Below are 25464 nucleotides of genomic sequence, written 5' to 3'. Positions count from 1 at the left end.
TCCCACAGCACCGTGGGGGATGTCCCATCCCGGCACTCTGCTGCTGTCATTGCAGGGAGGGCCAGGAGTCCCCGGAGCAGTGGCAGCGGATGTACGGGCGCTGCTCGGGCAACGAGGTCTACCACATCCGCATGGGCGACAGCAAGTTCTTCATGGAGTACGAGGGGAAGAGCTTCACCTATGCCGCCTTCCACGCACACAAGAAGTGAGGGCAGGGGGGCGAGGGGCGGGCTGTATCTGCCAGCCTGTGTCCCTGGGGGCTCGGGGCTGGGGCTTGAGGGTGCTGTGAGATCCTTCGTGCAGGGACAAAGCCCCTGAAGGGGCTTTTCTCCAGCGGTGGATGCCCACATTGTACTCTCGGCACAGGTACGGCGTCTGCCTAATCGGCATCCGGAGGGAGGAGAACAAGAGCATCCTGCTGAACCCCGGCCCCCGGCACATCATGGCAGCGTCCGACACCTGCTTCTACATCAACATCACCAAGGAGGAGAACTCCGCCTTCATCTTCAAGCAGGAGGAGAAGCAGAAGAAGAAGGGCTTTGCAGGGAGAGGCACCTACGATGGCCCGTCCCGCCTGCCCGTGCACAGCATCATCGCCAGCATGGGTGAGTCGGGGGGGCCTCGGCGGGACGGGGGGGCAGCGGGAGGGCAGGGGAGGATCCTGCATGTGCTGCTCTGGCTCCTTCCCCCGGTTTGGTTTCATCGTCTTTCCCGGGTTTGGTTTTATTTCACAAACTCCTTGCCATGCCCCCCACCCGGGTACCGCTGGAAGCCACTGAAAATCCCTTTCCGTCCCCTGTACCGGTCACCTCACCAGTAAAATGCACACTGCTCCTTGTACCCTGGGTGCTCTCAGCAACCTCAAATATCATCATTAAAGCTCATGATGTCCATTATCATTAACGGTATTTGCATAAATCCCCCAAGCCCTGGCTAGAAGAACAAATGCTGTTGGCCACATCCTAAATCATGTTTATGATTCACAACCCGACACAGAGCATAGTTTGCTCTGCAAACTGGTGCATTTTTGCAAATAAAACCCACCATGAGTCATTACTTCCAGCTTGTATCTGGGGAAGGCGAGTTTTGGGGCTGCCTGGAGAGGCTGCGCTACACGAGCAGATTGTATTTCAGGCAAATAATTTATGCATTTGTACTCATGAGCAGCAATTTGCATAGATTATCCCCCAGCAAGCCACAAAGCGCTTTGCTGAACAGCGTTTGTCAGTGTTCTCATTACGTGGATTGTTCGCAGAGAGACCTTTGGCAAAGAGTAACGAGAGGGAGAGAAATCGCATGAGGGCGAGCAGGGCAGCGGTGCCCAGCGAGCCCGGCACCTGGGCTTTGCTTGCTGGGAAGCTCCCCACGTTCCTGACCATCTAAAAAGCACTATTTGGCCAAGACTGAGATGAGAGCCTCGGCGGGAGGCGGCCACGGCGGGAGGATGGGGAGGGGGACGCTCCCAAGGGCCAGCAGCCCGCGCCCACCGTGGGAGCAGCCCGAGCTGTGCCCCCGGGGAGATGCTCCACGCAACGATGCCCACGTGGAGGTTGCTGGTGGGTGCTGTGCCAGCTCTCCCCGTGTCCGCGACCGGGTTAGCTTCATACGGGTTGTACTTACCAGCCACGACGCGCGGTCCCGCACGCTCCACCTTGTCCCGGTCCAGGCAGGACCGCCTGGGCACGGTGCTTTTCCATGCTGCTTTGCCGACGCAGCTCTTTTCACCTCCTTATAGCGTGTTTGCTGTGCTTCCTTCCCCGCCGTGTCCAGGTACAGTAGCCATGGACCTGCAAAACACGGAGTGCCGCCCCGCTAACAGCAGCAAGCTGACGCTGCCGGCGGAGAACGGCTCGGGCAACCGCCGGCCCAGCATCGCGCCCGTCCTCGAGCTGGCCGACACCTCGTCCCTGCTGCCCTGCGACCTGCTCAGCGACCAGTCGGAAGACGAGATGACGCAGTCCGATGAGGAGGGGTCGGCGGTTGTGGAGTGAGTCGCCCGCCTTCGGTTGAGCCGTCCCTCGCTTCAGGAGAGCCGGGGACCGTTGCACGTGACGGGCGTTCAGCGGTGCCTGAGAGATGCTCAGGCTCAGCCCCTCTCAGCTTTTTCTGAGCACACCAACATCTGTAACATGGGCAAGCACCGCCTGGCCGTGAGCTTTTGGAGAAGTCTCCTCTGGGTATCAGCGAAGTCGCGCTGAGCCAGACACCGCCGGGGATGGGCAGGGTTGCTCCGTCGGTCCTCTCACCTCCCTTCGCTCACCGACGGGGAGAGGAGCCTATTCGCCATTGCCCATCAGTAAAAAATGCAAAATAAATATTTACTCCAGCTTTAAAGCTGTTAGTTTGTGACGGCCAGATAAGCGCTCGCTTCCCTGCTTCCCTGTTTGGATGCTCTCACAGGGAGGTGGGGAGCTCACCGAGAATCTGCAAACTCACAATTTGGCTTTTAATTCGTGCCCACTTGTAGCTGCTCTTTAAATGAAAATTTCTGCTTCTGGTTTCATCTAAAACACAAACGGTGATTTTTAAAAGATCTGTTCGCCAAAAACAAACTCTAAAAATGGGCCACGTGGAGTTTTTTTCTTCTTTATATGGCTCAGCATCGCCCCTCTCTCCTGGAGCTCTCTGCCCTGTCTTCCTCTGTGCTCAGTGGTCCTGTCTGCTGCCTTCTCCGCCCGTGCTGGGAACACCGCACGTTTACAGTCTCATGACACTTTGCACAGCAAAAGAGATTCCTAAAGACGTGTATTTTGTAAAATTTCCAACTGCTGTGGGAGAGTTTTGCAAAGCATTTGCCAGTGATGTGCTTGAGCCCTGGGTCTGCTGCTGCTTTTACGTGTTTTTCCCAGTGCCTGAGTGTTGTTGGAGTGGGGCCAGAGGAGGGCCACAAAGATGCTGGGAGGGCTGGAGCTCCTCTGCTGGGAGAACAGTCTGGGAGAGGTGGGGGGTTCAGCCTGGAGAAGAGAAGGCTCCGGGGAGACCTTAGTGCCCCTTCCAGTGCCTAAAGGGGCTACAGCAGAGCTGGGGAGGGATTTTTTTCCAAGGGCATGGAGTGATGGGATGAGGGGGAATGGCTTCAAGCTGGAAGAGGGGAGATTTAGATGAGATATTAGGAAGACATTTTTCCCTGTGTGGGCGGTGAGCCCCTGGCGCAGGGTGCCCCGAGGAGCTGTGGCTGCCCCATCCCTGGGGGTGTTCAAGGCCGGGTTGGACGGGGCTGGGAGCGACCTGGGCTGGGGGGAGGTGGCCCTGCCCAGGGCAGGGGGTGGGAACTTGGTGGTCTTCAAGGTCCCTTCCAACATAAACCATTCTATGATTCTATATGTGGAAAGCTCTCCCCGTGTCCTCACACTGCTGGGTTTTCTCTCTGCGGCAGGTACGTGAAGGGCTACCCACCGAACTCCCCTTACATTGGGAGCTCCCCAACTCTGTGCCACCTTTTACCCGAGAAAGCCCCTTTCTGCTGCCTGAGGCTGGACAAGGTACGATGGGGCTGCATGCGGCTGCCTGGGGGCTGCAGCCCCCCCGGGAGCGGGACGGCTCCGTGCGTGGCGGGTGGGTGGCTGAGAGCCGGGCGCTGAGTCCCTGCGCTGCCTTCCACCACACAGGGCTGCAAGCACAACAGCTTTGAAGATGCCAAAGCCTACGGGTTTAAGAACAAACTGATTATCGTTTCGGCGGAGACGGCTGGGAACGGGCTGTATAACTTCATTGTCCCCCTTCGTGCGTACTATCGGTCCCGCAAAGAGTTGAACCCAATCGTGTTGCTGCTGGACAACAAGCAAGTACTTTTCCGCGGATGTTTTCCATCGCACCGAGCCCTCCCCTGCGTTTTCATGGGCATCTCGTACCGTGGGGTTGGGAGCATGGGGAAATGGCAGTGCTACTGTTGGGAGCCCCGGCTGATGTTGGCCCTGGGGACTCCTGTGTGGGATTTGTGTCTGTCTTTGCCCCATGGACTTGCTGAGTCGCTGTTGCTCTTCCTCCAGGCCCGAGCACCACTTTCTGGAAGCCATCTGTTGTTTCCCCATGGTTTACTACATGGAGGGCACGATCGACAAGTAAGTGTTTCTGCGTGTGGCTATGCGGTGATGCCCAAATGTGTTGTATTTACCCCAGCCTTTTGGGTCATCCCATGAGAAGCCCCAGGGTTGGTACTGTAGTGCTGAGCCCACCCTTGGCTTCTTGGGTTGTCAAACCCTCCCCTGGTAGATGGGAGCAGGTGAAGAGCTGGTGCTGGGAGCAGCCTGGGCTTGCTGTAGCGCTGCGCGTCGCAGCGTGCTGCTTCCCTGTGTCGTTTCCAAGGGCTGACCCTGCGCTCTTCTCTTTGGGAACTGCCCAGCCTGGACAGCTTGCTGCAGTGCGGCATCATCTACGCCGACAACCTGGTGGTCGTGGACAAGGAGAGCACGATGAGCGCCGAGGAGGACTACATGGCGGATGCAAAGACAATTGTCAATGTCCAGACCATGTTCAGGTGAGGGGTGACTGCTGCCCCAGCTCCATCATGGCCACTTACCTCTGCTGGAGACAAGACTGGGAAGGGTGCCGATGGCTGGGGTGGTGGCTATGGGCAGTGGGACACATCTGCAGTTGGGCTCGCTCTAGGAAACAGCATCTAATCAGCTATTCCTGACCTCAGACGGGCACAGGGATGGTTTTGGTCCTCCTCAGGCTTTAAATGCAGGGAGCGCTCTCAGTTCTGCGTGAGCTGCAGCACAACAGGTCTCTCTCCGTTGCAGGCTCTTCCCCAGCCTCAGCATTATCACAGAGCTGACCCACCCCTCCAACATGAGGTTCATGCAGTTCAGAGCAAAGGACAGTTACTCTCTTGCCCTTTCCAAGCTAGAAAAGGTAAGAGAAGGTCTTCCCCTGCACGCGGGGCCTGGGAAGTCAATGCTGAGAGCCACTACGTTTGACCTCCTCAAGGTCCTGTGCTCTTCTGCATGCGGCAGCTACCATAGCTGGTGTGCATCTGCCCGAGATAACCTGCAGCAAACAAATATGTGGGCAGTCAATCTTTGGACCAGCTGCCTCCTTCTACGTATTTATGTATTTATTTGGTGGCTGGAGTTCGTGCTGCTTTGCCTACTGCTGTGCTGGGCACACTGGACCTCTGAATCAGGTTTAATGCTGTGACTGCAGTAAGGGGGGGGATGGGGTCACTGCGCTGAGACAGAGCTGACAAGTGGGAAAGTATCCCTGAACCAGACTCTGGGGCATGTGAAAGGGCCCCATCTAGCCCATGTCAAAAAAACCCAACCATGTCTTACGCATATCCGTAGAAAAAAAAAACTCTTTCACCCAGGGTAAGGATGCTGCCCTGGTTCCCTGCTGGCACACCCACCAGAAACGCTACGCTGGTGTCCTCCCATTTTCATGAGTCTTCTAGTTTCTGTGCAACCTGTACGTGGGGGAGGCTGCGTGGTTTTGCTTTGCTAAATGCCCTGGAAGGTTGTGAACAAACCCCTCCCAACGGTGTTTGCCTGCAAGTGCTCACGTCTCCCCTTCATCTTCCAGAAAGAGCGAGAGAACGGCTCCAACCTGGCCTTCATGTTCCGGCTGCCCTTCGCGGCCGGGAGGGTCTTCAGCATCAGCATGCTGGACACGCTGCTCTACCAGGTGAGAGCCCGACGGGCTCTGGGTGATGCACCCCTGCAGCTGTGGCCGCCCCTTGGCGTCTCCCAATGAATAACCGAGCAAACCTTTTCTCCGGCTTCCTGCCCAAATGTCTCCCCCTAGTCGTTCGTGAAGGACTACATGATCACCATCACTCGGTTGCTGCTGGGCCTCGACACCACGCCGGGCTCCGGCTACCTCTGTGCGGTAGGTGCCAAGGGCCTCTGGGTTGAAACCATTGGGCCAAGTCATCATGGATGTGGTGGGATCTGTCACAGGGGTGGGGCGTTCCCTTCTTCTGGGGAGTCGTGGGGGAGGCGGCATTGGGCAGAACATGCCAGGTCATTGCTCCCCTCCATTGTGTGTGGGGAACAACAGCACTACCAAGAGCCCAAAAGCCCAAGAGCTGCCAAGGACCAAAGTCCCCATTCTGAAAGCTGAGGTCAGAAGTTGCCCCTGGTCTTTTTGTGGAGTCCAGCTCACTTTTGGGATTGACATGGCTGAGCTGGGATGAAGCTCAGGAGCAGCCCCGAGGTGCTCCTCAGCATGGTGCAGGGCGGTTGACGTTTGTCCTTTGATGCTCAGATGAAGATCACGGAAGATGACCTGTGGATCCGGACGTATGGCCGCCTCTTCCAGAAGCTCTGCTCCTCCAGTGCGGAGATTCCCATCGGGATTTACAGGACGGAGTCGCACATGTTCGCAACCTCCGAGGTAGGGGCACGGCAATGGCGTGTGCCAACAAGGGGCTGCTGGTGGTCCCAGCCCAGCATCACCGCCTGGCAGAGATGCGGTCCATGAGGCTGGCTGGGTCCATAAGGCCCCTTGGACCTGGTTGCAGCAGCGGTGGGGAGGAGTGAGGGGAGGGGAAGCTCTGCCTTCGCTTCGTTAGCAGCCCCACGTCTGCGTTACGGTGGTGGCATCCCGGTCCCCCAGGCGGGTACGCGGGGTCGCTGTGAATGCCCGTCTCTGCGGGGGGGGATTTTCTCGGCACAGCTCTGCAGTGCTGCGTGGCACGGAGTCCCCGGGGAGCAGGGGGGGATGTGGCACGGCAGGGCTGCCCCTTTGCTGGGTTGACGCTTTATTTTTCCTTCCTTTTCCCCCGCTGCAGCCCCACGACATCAGAGCGCAGGTGAGTGCCGCTCGCACCCGGCCGCCGGGCGCTCGGCCGGTGTCGGGCACTGCCCCGGCTGCCAGTGCCGCCTCCTGCTCCCCCCACCCCGAGCCAGAGGCTCACCCGTGGGCAAGCGGCTGGGCTGGCTTGCCCAGTGGTCCTTCGGCCACCGAGAGCCACCGTGCGCCTTGTGCCGGCTGTCACCCCCGGTGCCGGCACGGCGCTGCCTGTCCCTGTGGAAGGGCGATGCTGGCTGAGCCTCGGCAGCCCGGGAAGACAAAAGTCCTCGGTGCCCTGAAGTGTAATTAAGTGGGATACGGAGCCGGGGAGTGAGCCAGGCTCCCTTTTAAATACCTTCAGTTTTCAGCTTCATAGGAAGCAGCTACAGGGAGCCAAAAGTTGACACTTAATTAAATGCAATCCACCTCTTTCTCAGAGATGCTTTAAACGGCTTTATTAATAAATTCCTGCTCACCAGTGGGGATTACTGTCTCGGAGATGCGGCAGCACGTCTGCCGTAAGATGAAAGAGAGGGAGACAAGGGCACGGCTGTCCCTTGGGCCGCCCAGGGATAATCGTGTGGGAAATGTCAGGCGCCCGTTAGACTCCACTCGACAGTTCTGAGCCCGGATCCGCCGCCCAGGTCGCTTTAGCAGTGCAGAGATGGTGCGCTGGGAGAGCGTGTGTGGGTCAGAGGAAGGATCCCACCCCGTGGGAGACATCCCACCCCATCAGAGACAGCACAGGCCCTTTTTGGCTCCCCCTGCTCCGCCCCGTGACCTGCTGGGCTTCCAGTCACAGATCTCAATTAATGTCGAGGACTGCGAGGACACAAAGGACGTCAAGGAGCACTGGGGCATCAAGACCGGCCACCACAGGAACTCCTGCTCCAGCGACCAGTCCGAGCACCCGCTGCTGCGGCGCAAGAGCATGCAGTGGGCACGGCGGCTGAGCAGGAAGGGCAACAAGCACTCCAGCAAGACGGCCGAGTGGATCAGCCAGCAGCGCCTCAGCTTGTACCGGCGCTCCGAGAGGCAGGAGCTTTCCGAGCTGGTCAAGAACCGTATGAAACACCTGGGCTTGCCCACCACCGGGTACGGTAAGTGCCCTTTGGTTGCACTTCTCTGCGGCGGTGCATCCCGCTCGCGGGCTCCTCAGGTAACCCCTGTGCCGAGCCGAACCCTGAGCTGAGCTGAACCCCAAGCTGAGCCTGACCCCAAACTGAGCCTGACCCCAAGCTGAACCTGACCCCAAGCTGAACCTGACCCCAAACTGAGCCTGACCCCAAGCTGAGCCTGACCCCAGCCCAGCCTGACCCCGCAGACGCTGCCGGGCTCAGCTCCGAGCGGCGCCTCATTCCCCGGCTTGCTTGTGCTTCTGCAGACAAGTGTGCTCACGGCTGGGGGGGGGTCCCGCAGCGCAGAGCCCCCTCGCCTGCCACCCCCCGGCCGGCTGCAGGCAGCCATCCCCGTTTCGGGGCTCCGGGACGGGTCCAGGCAGGAGTTTGCAGCAACGGAGTAACTCCCTCCCTTCTGCCTGCAGCTGGACCCTGGGTTGCCCCGCAGCCTTCGGGCGCGATGCCCCGCTTGCCCCCCGCCCTGCCCCCCGCTTTCTGGCCGTGCGGAAATGGTGGTTCAGGACACACTGACTCCAAGTCGGCAAAACCCTTCTGCCCAAGAGCCCCCGCAGAGCGGCAGGGAGAGGTGGAGCCCCGTCAGCTGGCGCAGACCCCTTTTCTTAAAGACTGTAATCCTTCATAAAACTCTTCCACGGAAAACATTTCGGTAGCTGCAGGGCTGAGTGGTTTGCTTCATTGCGTGTGGAACCGGTGTCTGCGGCTGCGATGAGCCCGCGCGGCCCCCAGCGCCCGCAGCGCGCAGGGTCCCTCCGTGCAGCCGCGTTTCTCGTGAAGCTTCTCACCTGCCCGTCGGTGCTGGTGTCTGTGTCCTCCCCCGGACAACCCCCCACCCCTTGGTTACGACAGAGTCTGTAGCCCACAGCTTCCTTGGTTTGTTGGGGTTTTGTGGTTTTTTTGTTTTGTTTTGTTTTGTTTTTTTTCCTTTCTTTCTTTTAAGCCATCCTGTGCTGCTGCTGCCTGTTTGCTCCATCCTTGAAGAGCGTCTGTCCGTCCACCCGCCCCATGCCCGCACGCAGGCTGGCACCGTGCCCCAGCCGGGCCAGGAGACGATTTTGGGAGGTGCGGGGGGTGGAATTCCTCCTCTCCCATCGTGGCTTTGCCCTCGCAGCCCTTTAGGGAGGAGAAAATGTAAAGAACTGCAGCGCGGGAGGGGGTTTGGAGTGGAGGGCAAACGGGCAGGCTGTGGGCATCGGCCAAACGGGCAGGCTGTGGGCATCGGCCAGCCTCCCCGGGGAGCAGCAGGACGGGGGGGCACAGGGCACGCCAGGCGAGGGCTTTGCAGCGCTGCATCCCACCCCCAGCTTTTTTTTTTTGCCTACATTACTAGTGCCAGAAGTTTCTGCTGCTTTTTCTGGGGGGCTCCCAGCTCTCTGCAGCTCCGTTGCAGAGTTATGGTTGATGGCTGATGGCATTCACTGCCTTAAAAAAAAGCTGGTTTACGCCTCGGTGGGGCGCGGGAAGGCTGGGGAACGGGGGGCACCCGAAGCACAGCCCGCCCGCCCGGAGCAAGAGCTGCCGCAGCTGCGGAGGACGGCCATGGCGGCCCCCGCAAACGCAGGCGGAGGTTAAGGCAGAGGCGGCTTTTCCGCCTGTTCGGCGTCGGCTGAGCATCCCGAGGGGCTGCCCTGCATCCGGCCCCACCGGGATGCTCGGGGCCCCCTTGGCTGGGTTAGCGTCAGTTTGCATCCTTCTCCTGCCTGATCCGCCAAATTTTGGCTGGAGCAACCCTGGGGAGCTCTGGCGAGCGAAGAGGCAGCGGGGGGGTGCAGGACCCGTCTCCCGTCGGGGCGGGAGGGCAGTGCCTGGCCGGGACCGGGGCGGTGGGGACCAGCAGCTCCCCGACCCCTGCGGCACGTCTGCGGCCAGCTGTGCGTTGTCACCATGTGTCACCGTCAGTGTCTGGACACCCATGGCGTTTTGGAAGAACACGTTGCTCTGCCTTCTCCCCTTTTCCTTTTTCTTTTGCTCATTTTATTGCTGCGGTGCAGGAGCTCGTCTCTGATATTTGCCGAACCATGGCTTGCTGACCTCTCTCTCTCTCTCTGTTTATGTCTGTGCCTTTCCCTGTATGTTCTGTAGAGGATGTAGCAAATTTAACAGCCAGTGATGTGATGAATCGGGTAAACCTGGGATATTTGCAAGGTAATTCCCTTTCCCTGGGAGTCCCGCGTGACTCACGGCGTGCAGCGTACAACAAGATCATGCCAGCTAAGCCCAATCCACACCCTTGCCGGTTTTCACCTTAGACACCCGAGCCTTTCCAGCACTGATTTGTTGGGTGGCGTTGGAAAACGAGACCGTCCTGCGACGGCGGTGCAAACTCAGGGCTCAGCAAAGTCCTGGAGATAATGACCTCAGGGACCCCCTTCTAGTTGAATTCTTACAGGGAAATCACAGCCCTCGGCTGTTGTTAAAAGAAACCCTCCCTCCATTGCAAGTCGGTTTTGATCTGCAAAACCAGTGGGTATTCGAGGAGGGGATTTGGGGGGGAGGGATGGATGAGTGCAGCGGCGCCGCTGGTGTGCGCTGCCGCGAGATGCGATGTGATGCTGGAGCTCCTGCGCCGGCCCCTTCGCCGCTTCACCGCACACGTGGGTCACCCACGGCTCAGGGGCAAAGCAGCGCTTGGAAAGCCCTTCGCAGCCTTTGGATTGTGTTCCCGGACACCTCTCCAGCGTCAGCAGACCCTGTTTTCTACCGGGGGGGCGCTGGGCTGGGCGCGAGGCGGCGGCGGCAGCCCCAAGTGCCGCCCGTGCTGCCCCAGAGCACCCTGTTGGGCTCCATGGGAGCTGTGGGGTTATTGCACCATTTACACCTTTCCGCAGGGGTGTAAAGTGCCCTGGAAAGGCCCCTTCTCACTGCAGCAGCCTCGAGATCAGCAATAGCCCGCCCTAGCTGTATTTTGGGCTTCACTAGCCCATGCTCAAGGTGAAAAGTTGGCATTTTCTTCCAAACTGTGTCCTTCATCAAAGAAGCAGCCCCACCGGGGGCTCATGGAAGCCCCGCGCCAGCAGAGTATATTGCCGGCTGGCCGGTGGGTGCTGGGCAGGGCGCAGACCCGGCTGGCATCTCCCCTTCCCGCAGAAGCGCTGGGGCTGCGCGAGAGCCCGCGTCCTGCCGCAGAGGGGCCCGGCACCATTGATGTCCCCCCCCACCCACCCCGGCCTCCTGCTAAGCCCCGGGCGAACATCCGCCGTGGTGGCATCGCTCCCGGGGGCTGCGTGGGTGCAGGAGCTGGAGCTCGGCACCGGTTCCCCCCTCCCCATAAGAAAAACAATTTTCTGGCGGGTGCTGCTGGGCTGAGCCCTGCCGCCGTGCCGCGGGGGGACGGCGCGGCAATATGCCTGGTGGGTTTAGCAGTGCCTGGCTCGGCGGCGTGGGGGTCAGGAAAAGGTGCTTCCACGGAGCAGGGAAACCTGCCGTGAGCCAGGGCCCTTCCCCGCCTCCCCCGTCACGGCAAACCCCGTGTCTCCCGTTGGGTCCCAGGGTCCGTGTGCCACCCGCTCCCCGGCATTGCCACCCCCTGTCCCCCCGCCTCGCTGTAAGGCTGAGCACTGGGATGGCCAAAGCTCTCCGGCAGCTCAAGGGACCAGCCGGCAGCCGGGGCTGGGCACCCCCGCATGGCCTGGGGGGTCCTGCACAGCATCTCCCTGTCCTCCGCCAGCTGCGGCACCTTCTGTGGCCGCGGAGGTACCAGGGCGGTGGCTGAGCGGCAAAACAAGGGTCTCGTGTCCCTCTGCGAGTGCCACTGTGTGCGGTACCGGCGTGGTCCAGCCGCAGGGGTGCCCGGGGGCCCACCTGCACGTGCAGTGGCCGAATGTGAAGGCAGCCTGGGGGAGGGGACCCTGTTTGCATCGCCGGCCGGGTGCCAGGCTGGGCGGCTGTGGTGGCTTCAGCTGCTGTGGCTGATCTCATGGCTGGAGAAAAGCCCCATTTCACAGGTTTCACCCCGCTTCCGAGGCCGAAGAGCAGCAGTACTCCTCACCCACGGGCTGTCTTGGCCACCTCCGCGTGCCTGGGGTGATCGTGCCTCCACGGGTGCGTTTATGGCCGGGGGCTTTGCCCGTGTCCCCTGTCCGTGTCCCGCCGCCTGGCAGGACAGCCTTTGAATGGGGACCCGCTCCGACCGAGGCTGGGGCAGGGGACCGACCGCTGGGATGGGGGGGGGTGGGGGGAGCAGCAGGACAGGTCGCAGGGAGCAGCCCCCACCCAGCCCGGAGCTGACGCCCGTCCCGGTGGCCGGTCCCGGTCCTGCTGCCCATCGGACCAAGTGCCAAACATCTGCTGTGCACCGATGCTGCTCAGAAGGGCCTTTCTGATAGCCCGTACAGGCGTCCCAGTGACAAGCCTTGCAGCGAGCTGGTGTCCCGCCGCGCTCATCACGCTGCCCCTGGCGTCCGTCTGTCCGTCCCCTCTCCATCCTGTCCATCCGCACCCGGTCACTCAGTCTGTAAATGGTGTTATCTGTCGCAGCTTCCCCCCCCCCCCCCCCTCCTCCCGGCCCCCCGCAGCCTCGCACCCCCATTCATTTCACTCATGATCTTGTTCTCAGCTATTTCGGAAAGCGCAGGGTCCCCCCCGGCCTCGAGCCCCTCCCCCGCCCCCCCCCCCCCGTTCGCCCTGCGCAGCACCCATGGGTGCAGCTCTCGGTGGCCCCGACCCTCCCTGGGGGGGGGGGTGGGTGGTGTCACCATAGTTTAGAGCCGTCCCTGAATGGCATCGATGGCTCTGAAACTCCAGGGAGGGGGTTTCCCTCGGGCTGGAGAAAGAAGCAATCATTGCGCTAAATCCTGCCGCTGGATGATGCTAAATTAAGTTATTCATGAAGGGGAGAAATGGGCAAAGCCTTCGAGCGGCCCCGGGGGGGGTTTGGCTGCCCTGACCCGGTGGTTGGAGTCACTGTGCTATACCTAACGTGGCAAGACTAACCTGTTCCCTTTTTTGTGCTAAACCAAGGTAAGACATCTTATTTTTTTTTTCGAAGGGGGGGTGGGGGGGGGGAGCGGGGACTTTGAAGCATGACACCTGCGGGTCCCCTGGGCCGGGCCGTGGGGGGGAGCGGCTGGGGAGGCACGGGGGGGAGGTGGCAGCGATGTTCTTGGTGCTCTCCTGGTGGCAATGCCGTTGTCCATGGCCTCCCCCAGTGAAGGGACCCATTTGCTGTCCCTTGGGGACGAGCCGTGACCCCCCCTGGGGACGCTGCAGCGGGGCTGTGGGAGCGAGGGTCACCGGGGTGTCCGTCGGGGCGTCTGTCCCTCACCAGCCCTTTCCCTTCCTCCCGCAGACGAGATGAACGACCACCAGAACACCTTGTCCTACGTCCTGATCAATCCCCCCCCGGACACGCGGCTGGAGCTCAACGACATCGTGTAGGTGCTGCCCCCACCCACCCGTGGGCCCCCCCCGGGCAGGAGCCGTCCCCGTCCCCCAGAGCTGCCCCAGCGCCGGGGGCTGCCCAGCGCGTTCTTTCCCATGATTTCTCATAAAGAGCAGCGAGTTTTGCCTCCTTCCCAGGCCGCTCCCCCTCCCCGTGTTCCTGAGCAGTGCCCAAACCGTCCCAGCCCCACCTTTGCCCCTCACCGCTCCGACCGGCGGCGCAGAGCTTTTCCCATTGCTTCTCCCACTGCGCAGCGCCAGGAGAAATAACCACAATTATTATAAGAGCTGCCACGCAGCAGCTCCCAGCCCAGCGCCGTGGGGCAGCCCCGCGTGTCCCATCCCTGATGGTGGGCCAGATCCCAATTTAGGGTTTTCCCACCTTCCATCTGCCGTCGGGGATCCCGGGGCGGGGGGAGTCCCACAGGCGTAACCAGGCTGTGCCCCGCAGGTACCTGATCCGCTCCGACCCGCTGGCCCACGTGGCCAACGATGGCCACAGCCGCAAGAGCAGCTGCAGCAACAAGCTGGGCCCCTGCAACCCCGAAACGCGCGACGAGACCCAGCTGTGAGCGGCTCCCCCCTCTCCAGGTCCCTGCCGGGGCCGGCGGGCTCCGGGGAGAGGCGGTGACGAAGAGGATGGCCAGCCGGAGGGGAAGGCTGCTGCCGCCCGCGGGTGCCCGTTGCCCTGGGGGGAGGCGATGCCCCTCCTGGCTTTGGGCCACGGACGCCCGGATCCCCCCCGGGAGGGACGGGAGAGGCGGACAGACCGACGGCCAGTGGTGGTACGCCCCGTGGCTTTTAACTTTTTATACGAATACCGCAACTAGTGAGAAGTTCTTCGCTGGTGCTGGTGGGACGTGGCTGAGACCAGATGACAAACGACCCTGCGTGAGCAGGAGGACTGCGCTTAATATCGCCCCCGGATGATGCAGGTTCTTTGCATTTGATGGGGCCTGTCAACACAAGAGCAAAACTGCACCGAAACCCTCCTCCTCCTCCTCCTGCGCCACCAGGTATCCCCCGGGGTACCCAAACTTCTGCTCTTTCACCCAGCTCATGTTCTTCATCCTCTGTTGGTTTTCTGTCACTGGTGTCGATGTGAGGAGCGCTCGGCGCTGTGCGGGACGGATGGGACGGGGCGGTGCGGCCCCCTCTGGAGCCGCGGCAGGGGTGCCGTGCCGCCTCCGGTGCATCGTGCAGCACCTCGCAAACCAAAACGCACCAAGCCCAGGTGACCGAAAGCCGTCCCCTCCCTGCGGCGATGCCGCTCGTCACGCCTGCCCGGCTCTGGCCCGAGCCCCGGCGCCACCGGGTTGGTGTCCCCAGCCAAGCTTGTCCCCCATCGCTGCTGCTGTCGGAGCTGCCCGGGGCAGGGGGGGGGATGAGGGACACGGGGGGGGCGTCCCTGTAGCGGGGGTGGGATGGGGCAGGCTGGCCGGGTTCTGCCCGCCGCAGCCCCCCCGGCAGCTCCGTCCATCCTCGCTCGACCTTATCGCGCAGCGGAGCAGCGATGGCCGGCGGCCGCGCGGCTTCGCCTGCAGCAGGGCTGCGTGAGCGTGCAGAGCGGCGATAAACCCTGCGCCGCAGCGTTGCGGACGTTGGCCGACCGCGGTCGGTCTGCACCGGCCGACCCGTAGAGACCTTTCGATAGCGGAAACAGGAGATGATATTTTCCATCTATTTTTGCACACTTTACAACATCGACGTGGAAAGGTTTTATTTGACTGCCAAGTGAATGACCGAGTTGTTAACTTTATATACTTTTACATTCATATATTAAAATGCCAATGTGATTTTTTTTTTTTTTTTTTTTTTTAACGAGAAACCTGTGAAGCACAACGTCGCCATGAAACCCCATCAGCCATCCCGGACTCGCTGCTGCTGAACAGTTTATTGCCATTAACATTCACTGTTCCTTCCCCATGACACCCCCAATAAAAGTTGTTTACAAAAAAAAAAAAAAAAAAAAAGAAAAACACAACAAAACCAAATCTGTTTAAAATTGCAGTTTTAAACAGTTGGTGCGATGTCCCCATGGGGATCTGCTGCCGGTCCTGCGGGAAAAGCAGCGATGGGGGAGAAGCATGTGTGTGAGGAAGGAGGATGCCCCGGGGTGGGGGTAGGACCCGCACCGACACCGCCGTCGCCTCGAGAAGGGGTTGAGAAAGACCTTCCGTGCCTGGATGGGGCTCGGGGTCAGTTTTGGGGTTTTTTTTTTAAGTTATTGTTAATTTTTGCCTGATGCGTTGGCCACAGGGCAATGGGTGACCCGCACCGGGCACCGCCAGCCGACGGAGCGTCCTGGGCTGGGAGTTGGGCTTTTTGGGGTTGGTTGGGGGTTGTTTTGGTTTTTTTTTTTTAATTATTAATTTTTTTTATCTATTTGGTTAAGGCAGATACATGTTTTATTTATTCCCATTTGTAACTTCGCGTGCCAAAAATATCAGTTAAAATAAAATAAGAAAGAAGTTGTTGTAGGCTGAAAAGCGAGCGCAGTTGGAAGTACGAGAGCACACGATTGGTCCGCGTTAATTAAAAGCCTCGAGAGAACTCCAGAAATGCCTCTTCAAGTGTTAACGCATTTAATTGTCTGGATTTCAGACAGATAATTTCCCAATCCCCACTGAGCTTTCAAGGCAGAGTGGAACAAAGCAGTGTTAAAGGTTAAAGAAAACAATTTAAAAAGAAACCAAACCCCCGTGGGTGCGGGTGATGGGATTACCTGCGCGTGTTTAACTACTCAGAACATAAGGTTTTAATTTTATTTTTTTTTTCCCCCATTTGCCTGGCTGCTGGGGTAAGGGGTTGGGAGAGCGCAGCGGCCGCGAGCCCGGAGCAGCTCCGGCACCGCTGTGTTCCTCAGCCCCTTATTTCCGTGCCCGGCGCGGCCGAGTGCTGCGGCCAGTCAAGGGGCCTGCGGCCAAGCCAAGGGTCCTGTGGGCAAGCCAAGGGGCCTGTGGGCAAGCCAAGGGGCCTGCGGCCAGCGGTTTCCCTGGGCTGCACAGGCACCGGGCGCCGCGGCCGCAGCTCAGCTTTAGGTACCTCTCCCTCCTCGCTGGGCAGCCGGAATTCTTATCGACCCTTAATTTGAGGAGATAATTGACGTAAGAGGAAACCCACATACCAAAAGAAGTATAGGCTCTATGTGGTTTGCGATACTATTAAAATAACGAGCCTCAATATTACTGTATTTTGACAACGCTTCTGTTTGTTTAATGTATAAATATATGTATTTAAAAAAGAAAGCTCTGTGTATAAACCACACGCGTTTTGCATACGTTCTTTCTATGGTGTAAATTTATAGCAGACATTCTAAGGGGATGTTGAAATAAATACTGTAGATACTCAGCTGTGGTCAATGCAAGTCTAAGAACAAACGTTTAATTTTTCTAATCCTTTAGACTCAGTTACAATACTAATGTAAAAACAAAAGCATTTTATTTTTGTAATGGCCCTGGGAACGTTGATGCATCAAGGAGAGTTGTTTCTGCTGCCGCGGAGGAGTCTCCCCTGGAGGCAGCCCGGCACAGCCCCTCTCCTGCGCTTCCCGGGGGAGAGCAGAACAATCGCTACTGCTTCCAACTGCTGCCAAAAGGAACTTAGAAAAACACGATTTTTCCCGAGGAAAGGGTTGTGTTCCAAGGCAGAGAGGTGACAGGCCCCGGGGGAACGCAGAAACGAGGACGGCTGCGATACTTTCCGGTTTACCAGCAAACGGCCCCATCGCATGTTACGTGTGCGCTAACGGTTTCATACACCACATCGGGACTACATCTGTATATTCCGCATTAGAGGAAAATCAACTATTCAAACAAATGTTAAGAGTATATTTATTTCCAGTTATACCCCTTTTTACTTCAATCTAGGCGGAACGCGACGTTTTTATTTCCCCGGAGCGAGAGGCCTGGCATCGCTCACGGCCGGTGCGTGGATTTTTATCAGCCACAGCAGATGAAGCGCCGTCTTTCCTCTCCGGGACCTCCGTCGGTGCCACGCGCTGCAGACGGCCGACTGGAGGCGGTTTGGTGCAATTATTGTGAAGATGCCTCACGGCTCTGTAAAGACGAACGAAAATAAAAGAGCTGCATGCAGCAACAGTAGAGACCGCTGTCGTCTTTTTTTATTTTTTTTCTTTTAAAATCCACGGCACAACGTGGCTTCAGAGCGCCAAAGTCCTACGACTTACGAGGCCATGTTTGAAGTCATCTCTCCCAAAGCTGGCACGCCTGAAAACTTTTTTTCTTAATCTCAGCTTCCAAAACTCTTTGTGCATGAATGTAGAAAGGGCGCGTTCGATGCGCCGTTGTGTTACAGTAACAGTACAACTCCAACATCATATTTAAAGGTCATTTAATTAATTTATTTAATCCTTATTTTCTGTGATCCAAACAACGCATTAAATTTTGTGGCCATCTAATCGAAATTTTATTTTTTTTTTTAACTGAGGTTGAGCCAGCAGTCAGTACATGTTCTTCTACCTCTAAACACTTCAAAATTTTTCATATCCGCATCCCAACATTTCCAGGAAAAGAACCCATTTCTAGAGCATAGCGCACGCGCACACATAGATTTTAACTTTGTGACCAAATGCAAACAGCAATTAGAGATTGTTTTTATTAGACATTTTAAGAAAATACTGTAAAAATTATAGTGTATTTAACTAAAATCATACAGAAGGACACAAACAATGTACCTTAAATAGTGAAGACGGTTCTAGGATGAACATCCACGTACACACCATCGAGTCATTTCGCGGTGAACTTCCCCGAGCCGAGGAGGAGAGCAGGGAGGCAGCTCCCTAGTAACATCGCTTTTTAACTAATGTCTTAAAAAAAAAAAAAAATATATCTGTACATGGAGAACAAATTCCTTCCAATTTTCCAGGACAGCTGAATTACAGTGATTACAGCCAAAAGACCAGCAGGTGGCTGAAGGTAATTCCACCCCCACCAGCAACAGCCGGCACTGGTAGGAGAACGCACGGGCAACTGCAGAGCGGGATTTAACCCTCCTTCCAGCAGCCCCAGACCACGGCTCCTTCTGGACAAGCAGCTCGTTATGAGGCTCATTAGCCACAACACAAAACTCAGTGGTTTGTTTTTTTTTTTCCCCAAATCTCTGCATTTGCTGTAGTTGGTTAAAAAAGAATGCAGTGTCCCTCCTAAGGTTGTGAGAGCTCATCCACGTGCCCACAGCATCGCGGCACTCTTCGTTTCTTTGCCTCCAGATCCCTACTCGTGAGATCTCCCCCAACCACCTCCATTTCTCAGCAATCCCAAACCATTCTGCGGTACTCCATTTCCAGGGGCGGGGCTCCCTTCGCCGTTGTTCGCGTCACCGTCACCAGATGCCGCTTCTCAGTGGCTTTGTCACCAGGCCAAGAGGACATCATCGCTTCTCAGCAGTAGGTCCTTCACCTGGTTGTACCTCCTTATCTCGCTTCATCTGCCACGGCAGCAGAAGCAGTAAAAGAAGAGGAAATAATACTGCAAAAGGAACCAAAATTCATTTAAAACTTTGCCCCAGGGGAGAAAAAATTAGCTCCTAGCACTTAAAACGTCTATTAAAAGAGAAAAATCTAGACCACTAAAATATATATTAGAAGGAAAAAAAAAAAATAATAGTGGTACTGATGTGGCTGAGAAACAAAAAGGAAACCAAAACCACGAAGGGGTTTTTATTTTACTGTAAATTCGGTTTTCGTAATTATTCCCTGAAAGACATAGATTCAAAAGACGTAAGTTTTTCCTTTGGTGAGATTCCCATGCAATGCCGTGGTAATTCTGGAGGTTTTGGATGCTTCAAGCCGCTCTTTCAAGTGCCTCGTTTGAATTTTAACAAACGCTGTGTATTGAATATTTAATCATCGCTGCTGCACGCGTCAGTGTAAGACGCGTTCCCCAGAGCTTCTTCCCCCCGGTATAATAAATATATGTTATTTCTGAAGCAGTTCAGAGGGAGTCATCAGAAAACCGCGACAGCGTTTCCGTACCAGGAGGTAATTTGAATGCAGGTTTATATTTAGCGCGGCCGAGCAGATACATCCGTCCCGCAGTTTTCCAACAGAAAGGCGACGGTGCTGTTCGGCGCTCGCTGTGCGCACCAGCGCGCCGCGGACGAGGCAGGTGGGGGTGGAGGAAGGCACGTAAAACACCGCAGCTGTCCCCGCTGCCCCAAAACGCGCTTTGGAAAAGCACGAGATGAAATAACGTACTAAACCTTCACGGAAACGCGCCCCAGCGGGTGACATCTCACCGAGGACGGCCGCAAGTCAGACGCGTTGCCCAGAGCCGTTCCTTCCACTGCTGGTGGGCTCCGGGACGTTCCGCCCGGAGCCTTTTCCAGGAGGGAAACATTCAGCAGCTCTGTGCAACCGCAAAGCCCATCACGAGAAAAATCTGCCGCTTAAACCCCGCAACGTGCCTTCCACCGCTCCCGCGGCACAGCCGTGGCACCTGAAGCCTACGGCAAGAAACAATCCTCAAAATAACAGAGGAATAGACTAAAAGTAACTCGATTTTCATTTCACGTTTCTTTCATTACGAGTCTTTCAATTTCTGGAATTCATCCTTTTGCCACACGGACTGTATTTAATGTAGCTCAACCGCTAAAACACTAGCTTATTTTTGTCATTTATTCTACCCAAACGTTGAGTAATTTTGTGTCAGCAGCCTGGGCAACAAGAACGGCTGATCATAACATTTGGGATCGTTTATGAACTAAAAACAAACAAAAAAAGCGCAGCATTTTAACTAGGTAATCTTTTCGGTTAATTTGACCTTCATCCAGAAGGGACGTTCCACCTCCTTCCTATGAAGAGCCACACTTACACCGGCGGTTTTCTATGGGTGACTTCATACTGCGGAGTTTTGACAGTCAAAGCGTGGCTGTAAAAGAAGATATATATATATATCTACAGCACAGGCTCAGCCACATCCTCCTCCCGCCCCTCAGTACTACCCCAGGCAATAGGCTCCGTCCGCAAGTCGAGCTACGAGACAGTATCTAGAACATCTCACCGTCTTGAATGCTGAGCACTGCACACCGTAACAGCACCAGTCGCCACTTGAAATGACGCGAGGCATTAGCACGTGAAATTAGAAAGGAAGTCAGGCTCTCTGGAACACCCGAATCTTTGTCCTTCACATCAAACAGGACATTTTACGGCAGCGCGTAACTCGTTTTGTGAATTTTCATTATGCGAAGTTTCCCATCTGTCTCAGGAACCTGAACCGGCCCCGGTTCCCCCCGAGCAGAGAGAGTCCCAAACCCTGAGGCGGACGCGAGCTGTTCCTTGTGTTGGAGTTGCACGGTTGGGGATAACCCACTGAACACATTTCCGGATAACGTAGGTCTCGCCAGACAGAGAAAGCACCGTTAGCGTCGATAAGCGTTTCAGACGTCCACCCGCCATCTTATTAAAATTTTACTGCCCGCTAAATTCAGGGTGGTCGGGTTCGTGAAACCGGGTAACGCGTTGGGTCCCATCTCCTGAACAGTATTTGGAGCTACCGGACGGTTTTCGGACCATTCCGGTTCGGAAAGCCGCGAAGCAGCAGCCGTGGTCGGGCGGTTTCGATGCGAAGCGAACTCTGTCGGGGTTCTGGAGGGCGCGGGGGGTCCCGGTTCGGCTCTGCTGCGGCTGCTCGCTGCCGGAGGGGCTTGGGGCCAGGCTGCAGCGGGGGCGGGAGAATCCCTCGCTCCCCTCTGGGCTGCGACACGGCGTCCTGGGAAGGGCGGGGGACGAGGAAGAGACACGCTGGCAGGGCTACGGACAGGGAATTTCCTTTCGGATATCAGGATTTCATCTCCTCACAGTTTTAATAGGCAGAAGGTGAAAGACGTTCTAGCCGGATTGTGACGTGTGAACACAAATGTCAAAAATTAAAGCTCTTGTTACTAACGCATAAGCTTATTTTTTCAGTAGCGAAATTTTCCCAATTCTATGTATAACACTAATGATTAAACATGGACCCGAATTAGAAGAAAGGTCTTTAAAATACCGTTACGTTAACATGGATTACTATAGTCTACTGCAAAGAACTTGGACATTGGCTAACTCCGCACAAGGCTGCACTGCCAGTCCTCTTCTATGCTCACCAAAAAAAAAAAAAAAAAAAAAAATCCCCAAATGACTGACAAATAACTAATGGTCACTCTAAGAGACCAAAGCAAAATTAAACAAACAACATATTCCTATTTATGAAAGCTGAAGTGGTAGGAATGGTATTTTTGATAAAAATTTGGTTTAGTTTTTAAAATAAAAGAGTTTAACTTATCACACAGAACAGAAGAGCAGAAATACACCTTTTCATACGCACACTGGAATCTCGAGATCCTCAAAACCCCTAAACCCGAAATAAGTCTTAATATACCTGCAAACAGAAAGCTCAGAACCGGAAGGGAAATAGTTCATTTATAGAATAATTTTATATTGACAGTGTATCCAAACAAAATTTCAAAAAAACAACCCTAAATAATTTTTTTACTTACCACATGATAATAGCAGTCCATTGTCTGAGCAGTGATCTCAAGTTAATTGCAAAATTTTAAATGTAATGTGGGAAATATATGTACATTTCATACGCGCAAGTTCTTCCTGTAGTTCTGGTATTTTTGTCCCAACAATTTGCATGAGATAAAGGACTGTGACAAAACACATCACACCCTTTTGTCAAAAAACAAGTCAAGATTCCCCATTTTCTTCTCTTGGTTTCTGAAGCATATGACAGAGGCGGATTAAAGGCGCCTTTATGTTGTGAGCACTCATGATTGCCTGTGGAGAATCTCCCAGGATGCGTCGCATCGATGTTCCTTCATTGCTGCAACAACGTATTCAAGCTAAAGCCACGATAAGACTCACCGTCCATCCGAATTTGAAGTATACCGTAATATCGGTGTAACACCAAAAAAAGGTTAGAGGTAAGACAACGTAAACTTTTTCCTCTTTTAATACTCAGCCTCCATATCTATAACTAAGCAATAGAACATCTGGTCAATGTAAATGAGGACACCACTTCAATTTTTTTTGGCTTTAATGTATTGAAAGATGTATTTTAGACATCTAAAAAAATATACTCGAGTCGACCACGTGAATCTCTCAATTTCAAACTGTCCTGAAGAACATTCTGTAAGAGTTTTCACTTATCAGAAGCACACACACAACACACCTCCCCCACAAAATCCTTCACAATTTCTCCAGTTCTGCGTATGTAACGCAGCAGTAAAAACGGGTACAAAATCAATCTCTCAAAAATCTTCTCTGTGTGTCACTTTCTGGACCGGTGTCCCTGTGAGCGTCACAGGAAAATCAGCCGCAGCTGAAGTCTGAGAATTCAGCTCCTGTTGGACACCCGAACCACCGAACCTGCTGCAAACCCACACCCTGCGCCGCATCCCCACCACCGCCGTCCTCACGTGCCCCGGAACGCGGCCGCCTGCATCCCACTCAACAGCTTAAAATGAATTCAACCCTAATTAACAGAAAGCTATTTAATTTTTAGGCATAACGGGGATAATAGCTTAATACAGAACCATCAAGATTGGCTCTACCGATGTAGGACTGCAGAAACCCCCCAGGTGTGATCCTGCAGTCACAACGTACAACAGACGCCGGGTGCCAAGGACGGGCCGTTGGGAGCGGAGATGACGCACCTTGTTTGTTGCTTTATTTAGAGAAAAAAAAAAAAACACAACAAAACCAACAATAAAACAACAAAGTGAGGGGGTTTTGAGTGTTCTGACACTGCCTCTAGTGACCAGTTTGGAAGGCTTGTGGGGAAAAAAAAAAGAGCAAAAGGAATGGAAAATTCAAGTCCCGAGAACTCATTCCTGTTACCCTTACTTGTACTATAGCCCCAAACCATTGGTTGTACAAAGGGAACCCCCTCGAGAGATCACCAGTTTCAATGCTCTTAACTCTCCAGTCTAGTGGGGAGAAAAGTCAGATTGTCAGATTATTTTTTCTTGAATGCTCAACCGTTGCAGCCCAGCACACAGCTTTGAACTGATTAAGGTTTTCAAATTAAGTCAATATTTTCCAAACTCAGATTATTCTTTCTTGAACTCTCACTCTACCAGAGAGGATGATGAAAATGAGACAAAGACACATTAACTGCAAATGCAAACAGCACGTGTGAATACACAACAGACAGACGTATGGAAGTTTGAGAAAAAGAAATTGCATTTAAAAGCACTTTAAAGATGTACATTCTTGTATTTATTACATGTAAGAAACTAGTAAGAAATCGAGAAGGGTCAAAGTCAGATCTAATTTCATACTACTCTATACAGAAAACTAATTCTCTAGGTCTAGCGAGAGCGCTGCGGTCCCTTTCCAGCGAGCGCTACAAAAGGCTTACAGGTTCTTCAGCTTAGGCACATCTTCAGAAAATTCAGTGGGGAAAAAAAAAATCCCTTGTTTTTAGACAGCTAATACAGTTTATTTCCCTTCTAGAGTCAGCAGGAAAAGCCGCTGCCGTAGCTAAAGGTCCCACTCTCCCCTCCTGCCCGAGCTCCCGGGAAGCACAAGAACCTCTGGGAGCAGCTGGAAGGCTCTGTCAGCCAAAGCCCGTCCGGCTTGCTTTTATACGGCTCAGAGGGAACCACCCTGGCTCCAGTTAATCCTGCTGAAAACCAAACAGCTTAAGCTGCAGGTCTACGCGTTATTTCTATTTACCTACAGGAGGTACCCAGACATACAACACAGTACCACACGACTGAAATAACTGAGAACTTTCCACACAGTTCAACCGTGAGGGCACTTAGGCAGTAATCTCAAGTGGCTGTGGAAAGGACAAAATTGCGTATTTTAAGCAGTGATTTTTAGAAGTGACATCAGCAAATAAGAGGTTGGCACCATTCTTCCATGACAGCTACCAGTGTACCCATCACTGAACTCTTCCTACCCGTGATTTTCACTTGTGGAAAGTGAAGCATTAAGCATGATGTCACTAGAACCACAGTCAGAAATCCCATGTATTCAGAACTCGATAAACTTAACACAAAAGCCAACGCTAACAAAGATATGTATTCACAGCCCTACAACCACATTTCACCCTGGGCTGGCACCAAGCAGCGAACACATTTAAGTTGACATTTTGGATTATACAAAGTCTATTTAAGAAAATGAATTATTCTCCCTTTTACAAAACACTGTCTGTGTTTGCCTACACACGTCTACAGTTTTCCTACATTCCTCTGCACATTCACCCCCGAATTCTGTGTTCTGTTCTTTACAAACAAGCTTCTCTTCCTACTTTTCCAGACTCAATATTCCATATTCCATGCCGAGGTATTTGAGATTAATGTTTTTTTGACAACTAAAACTCAAGATTATTAGTTTTTTAGAGAATTTAATATCTTAGAAAATGACTTACTCCTCTACTTCCTCTATGATCCTCAGCCTGGGACTCGGGACTACCTGCTCCCTCCAGATGAAGCACGCCCGACCTCCTCTCCCTCTCCAAACTGATGTCACCTCCCATTGCTCCCAGTAGTCAACGAAGCCCCACTGCAGCAGCAACAATAAGGACCTGATCTAGCGCAATGAGATCCAGGACACTGAAGGTGCCACCACCTTCTTTTCCTCCATTCCTTTCTACGGGCAGCGATATCTCAGCCTGAACGAAATACAGAAAACTACAAATCACTGATGTTTGGTTGTTTTTTGTTTTTTTTTTTTGTTTGTTTTGTTTTTTTGTTGTTGTTTGTTTTTTTTTGTTTGTTTGTTTGTTTGTTTTTTTTAAACTCTATAAACAAGGACTACCTTCTTTGAAGTTACTGTATGGTCACGGAAAACTATTTCTGCATTGGAAAAGTCTATAGTTTTGAGAATGCAAATTTCACTTCTATGTAATCAATATGGATTCGTTATGACGCCTAAACAACCAGCTTATTTCTAAATTCTAGAGGCAACTTGTCTTTACAAATCACAAGCAAGCTAATACTGAAGAGCCGAACAGAAGAAATTCTCTTGGTGCTTCCAAAATTCTGTCACTAACTGAATACACAGATCAAAGAAAACCCACCAGCCAGATTCAAGAGTCTGAAGACTAATGAAATAAATCCTTAAAGAGACTGTTAAATTACTTTCCAATTTCCTGAAAGCCTTTTGGTCAAATTCTTGCACATTGCAATCAGGGTTAGGAGAACGAAGCTCTTGTCATAAAATTATTACAGCTAATTACAGGTGAAGCTTTCTAAGAGCACAACT

The 25464-nt window shown here is 54.3% G+C and overlaps 1 protein-coding gene across 7 annotated transcripts in view; it reads left to right on the top strand.

Moving 5' to 3' along the window:
• KCNT1 (potassium sodium-activated channel subfamily T member 1) overlaps positions 1 to 14548 on the top strand; it is a gene marked incomplete at its 5' end in the record, with an annotated part of 90584 nt that extends 76036 nt beyond the window's left edge. For 2 of the 7 annotated variants that reach the window (XM_082492705.1, XM_082492706.1), the window contains 16 exons: positions 56 to 205; positions 367 to 605; positions 1771 to 1987; positions 3377 to 3482; positions 3609 to 3785; positions 3997 to 4061; positions 4343 to 4477; positions 4743 to 4854; positions 5521 to 5622; positions 5743 to 5826; positions 6205 to 6333; positions 6731 to 6751; positions 7529 to 7832; positions 9951 to 10013; positions 13156 to 13240; positions 13699 to 14548. In XM_082492705.1, coding sequence (XP_082348831.1) covers positions 56 to 205; positions 367 to 605; positions 1771 to 1987; positions 3377 to 3482; positions 3609 to 3785; positions 3997 to 4061; positions 4343 to 4477; positions 4743 to 4854; positions 5521 to 5622; positions 5743 to 5826; positions 6205 to 6333; positions 6731 to 6751; positions 7529 to 7832; positions 9951 to 10013; positions 13156 to 13240; positions 13699 to 13819 — 2110 coding nt within the window. In that variant the 3' untranslated portion in view covers positions 13820 to 14548. Of the gene's footprint in view, positions 1 to 55; positions 206 to 366; positions 606 to 1770; positions 1988 to 3376; positions 3483 to 3608; positions 3786 to 3989; positions 4062 to 4342; positions 4478 to 4742; positions 4855 to 5520; positions 5623 to 5742; positions 5827 to 6204; positions 6355 to 6730; positions 6752 to 7528; positions 7833 to 9950; positions 10014 to 13155; positions 13241 to 13698 lie in introns of all 7 variants that reach the window. The other 5 variants (XM_082492708.1, XM_082492707.1, XM_082492709.1 and 2 more) reach the window with 4 other exon arrangements.
• Positions 14549 to 25464: the final 10916 nt, after the last annotated feature.

Source organism: Vanellus vanellus, assembly GCF_965231255.1.
Source record: "Vanellus vanellus genome assembly, chromosome: 18".
NCBI lineage: Eukaryota > Metazoa > Chordata > Aves > Charadriiformes > Charadriidae > Vanellus > Vanellus vanellus.
Note: the sequence above shows the minus strand (reverse complement) of the source record. Positions and strands in the feature narration are given on the sequence as shown.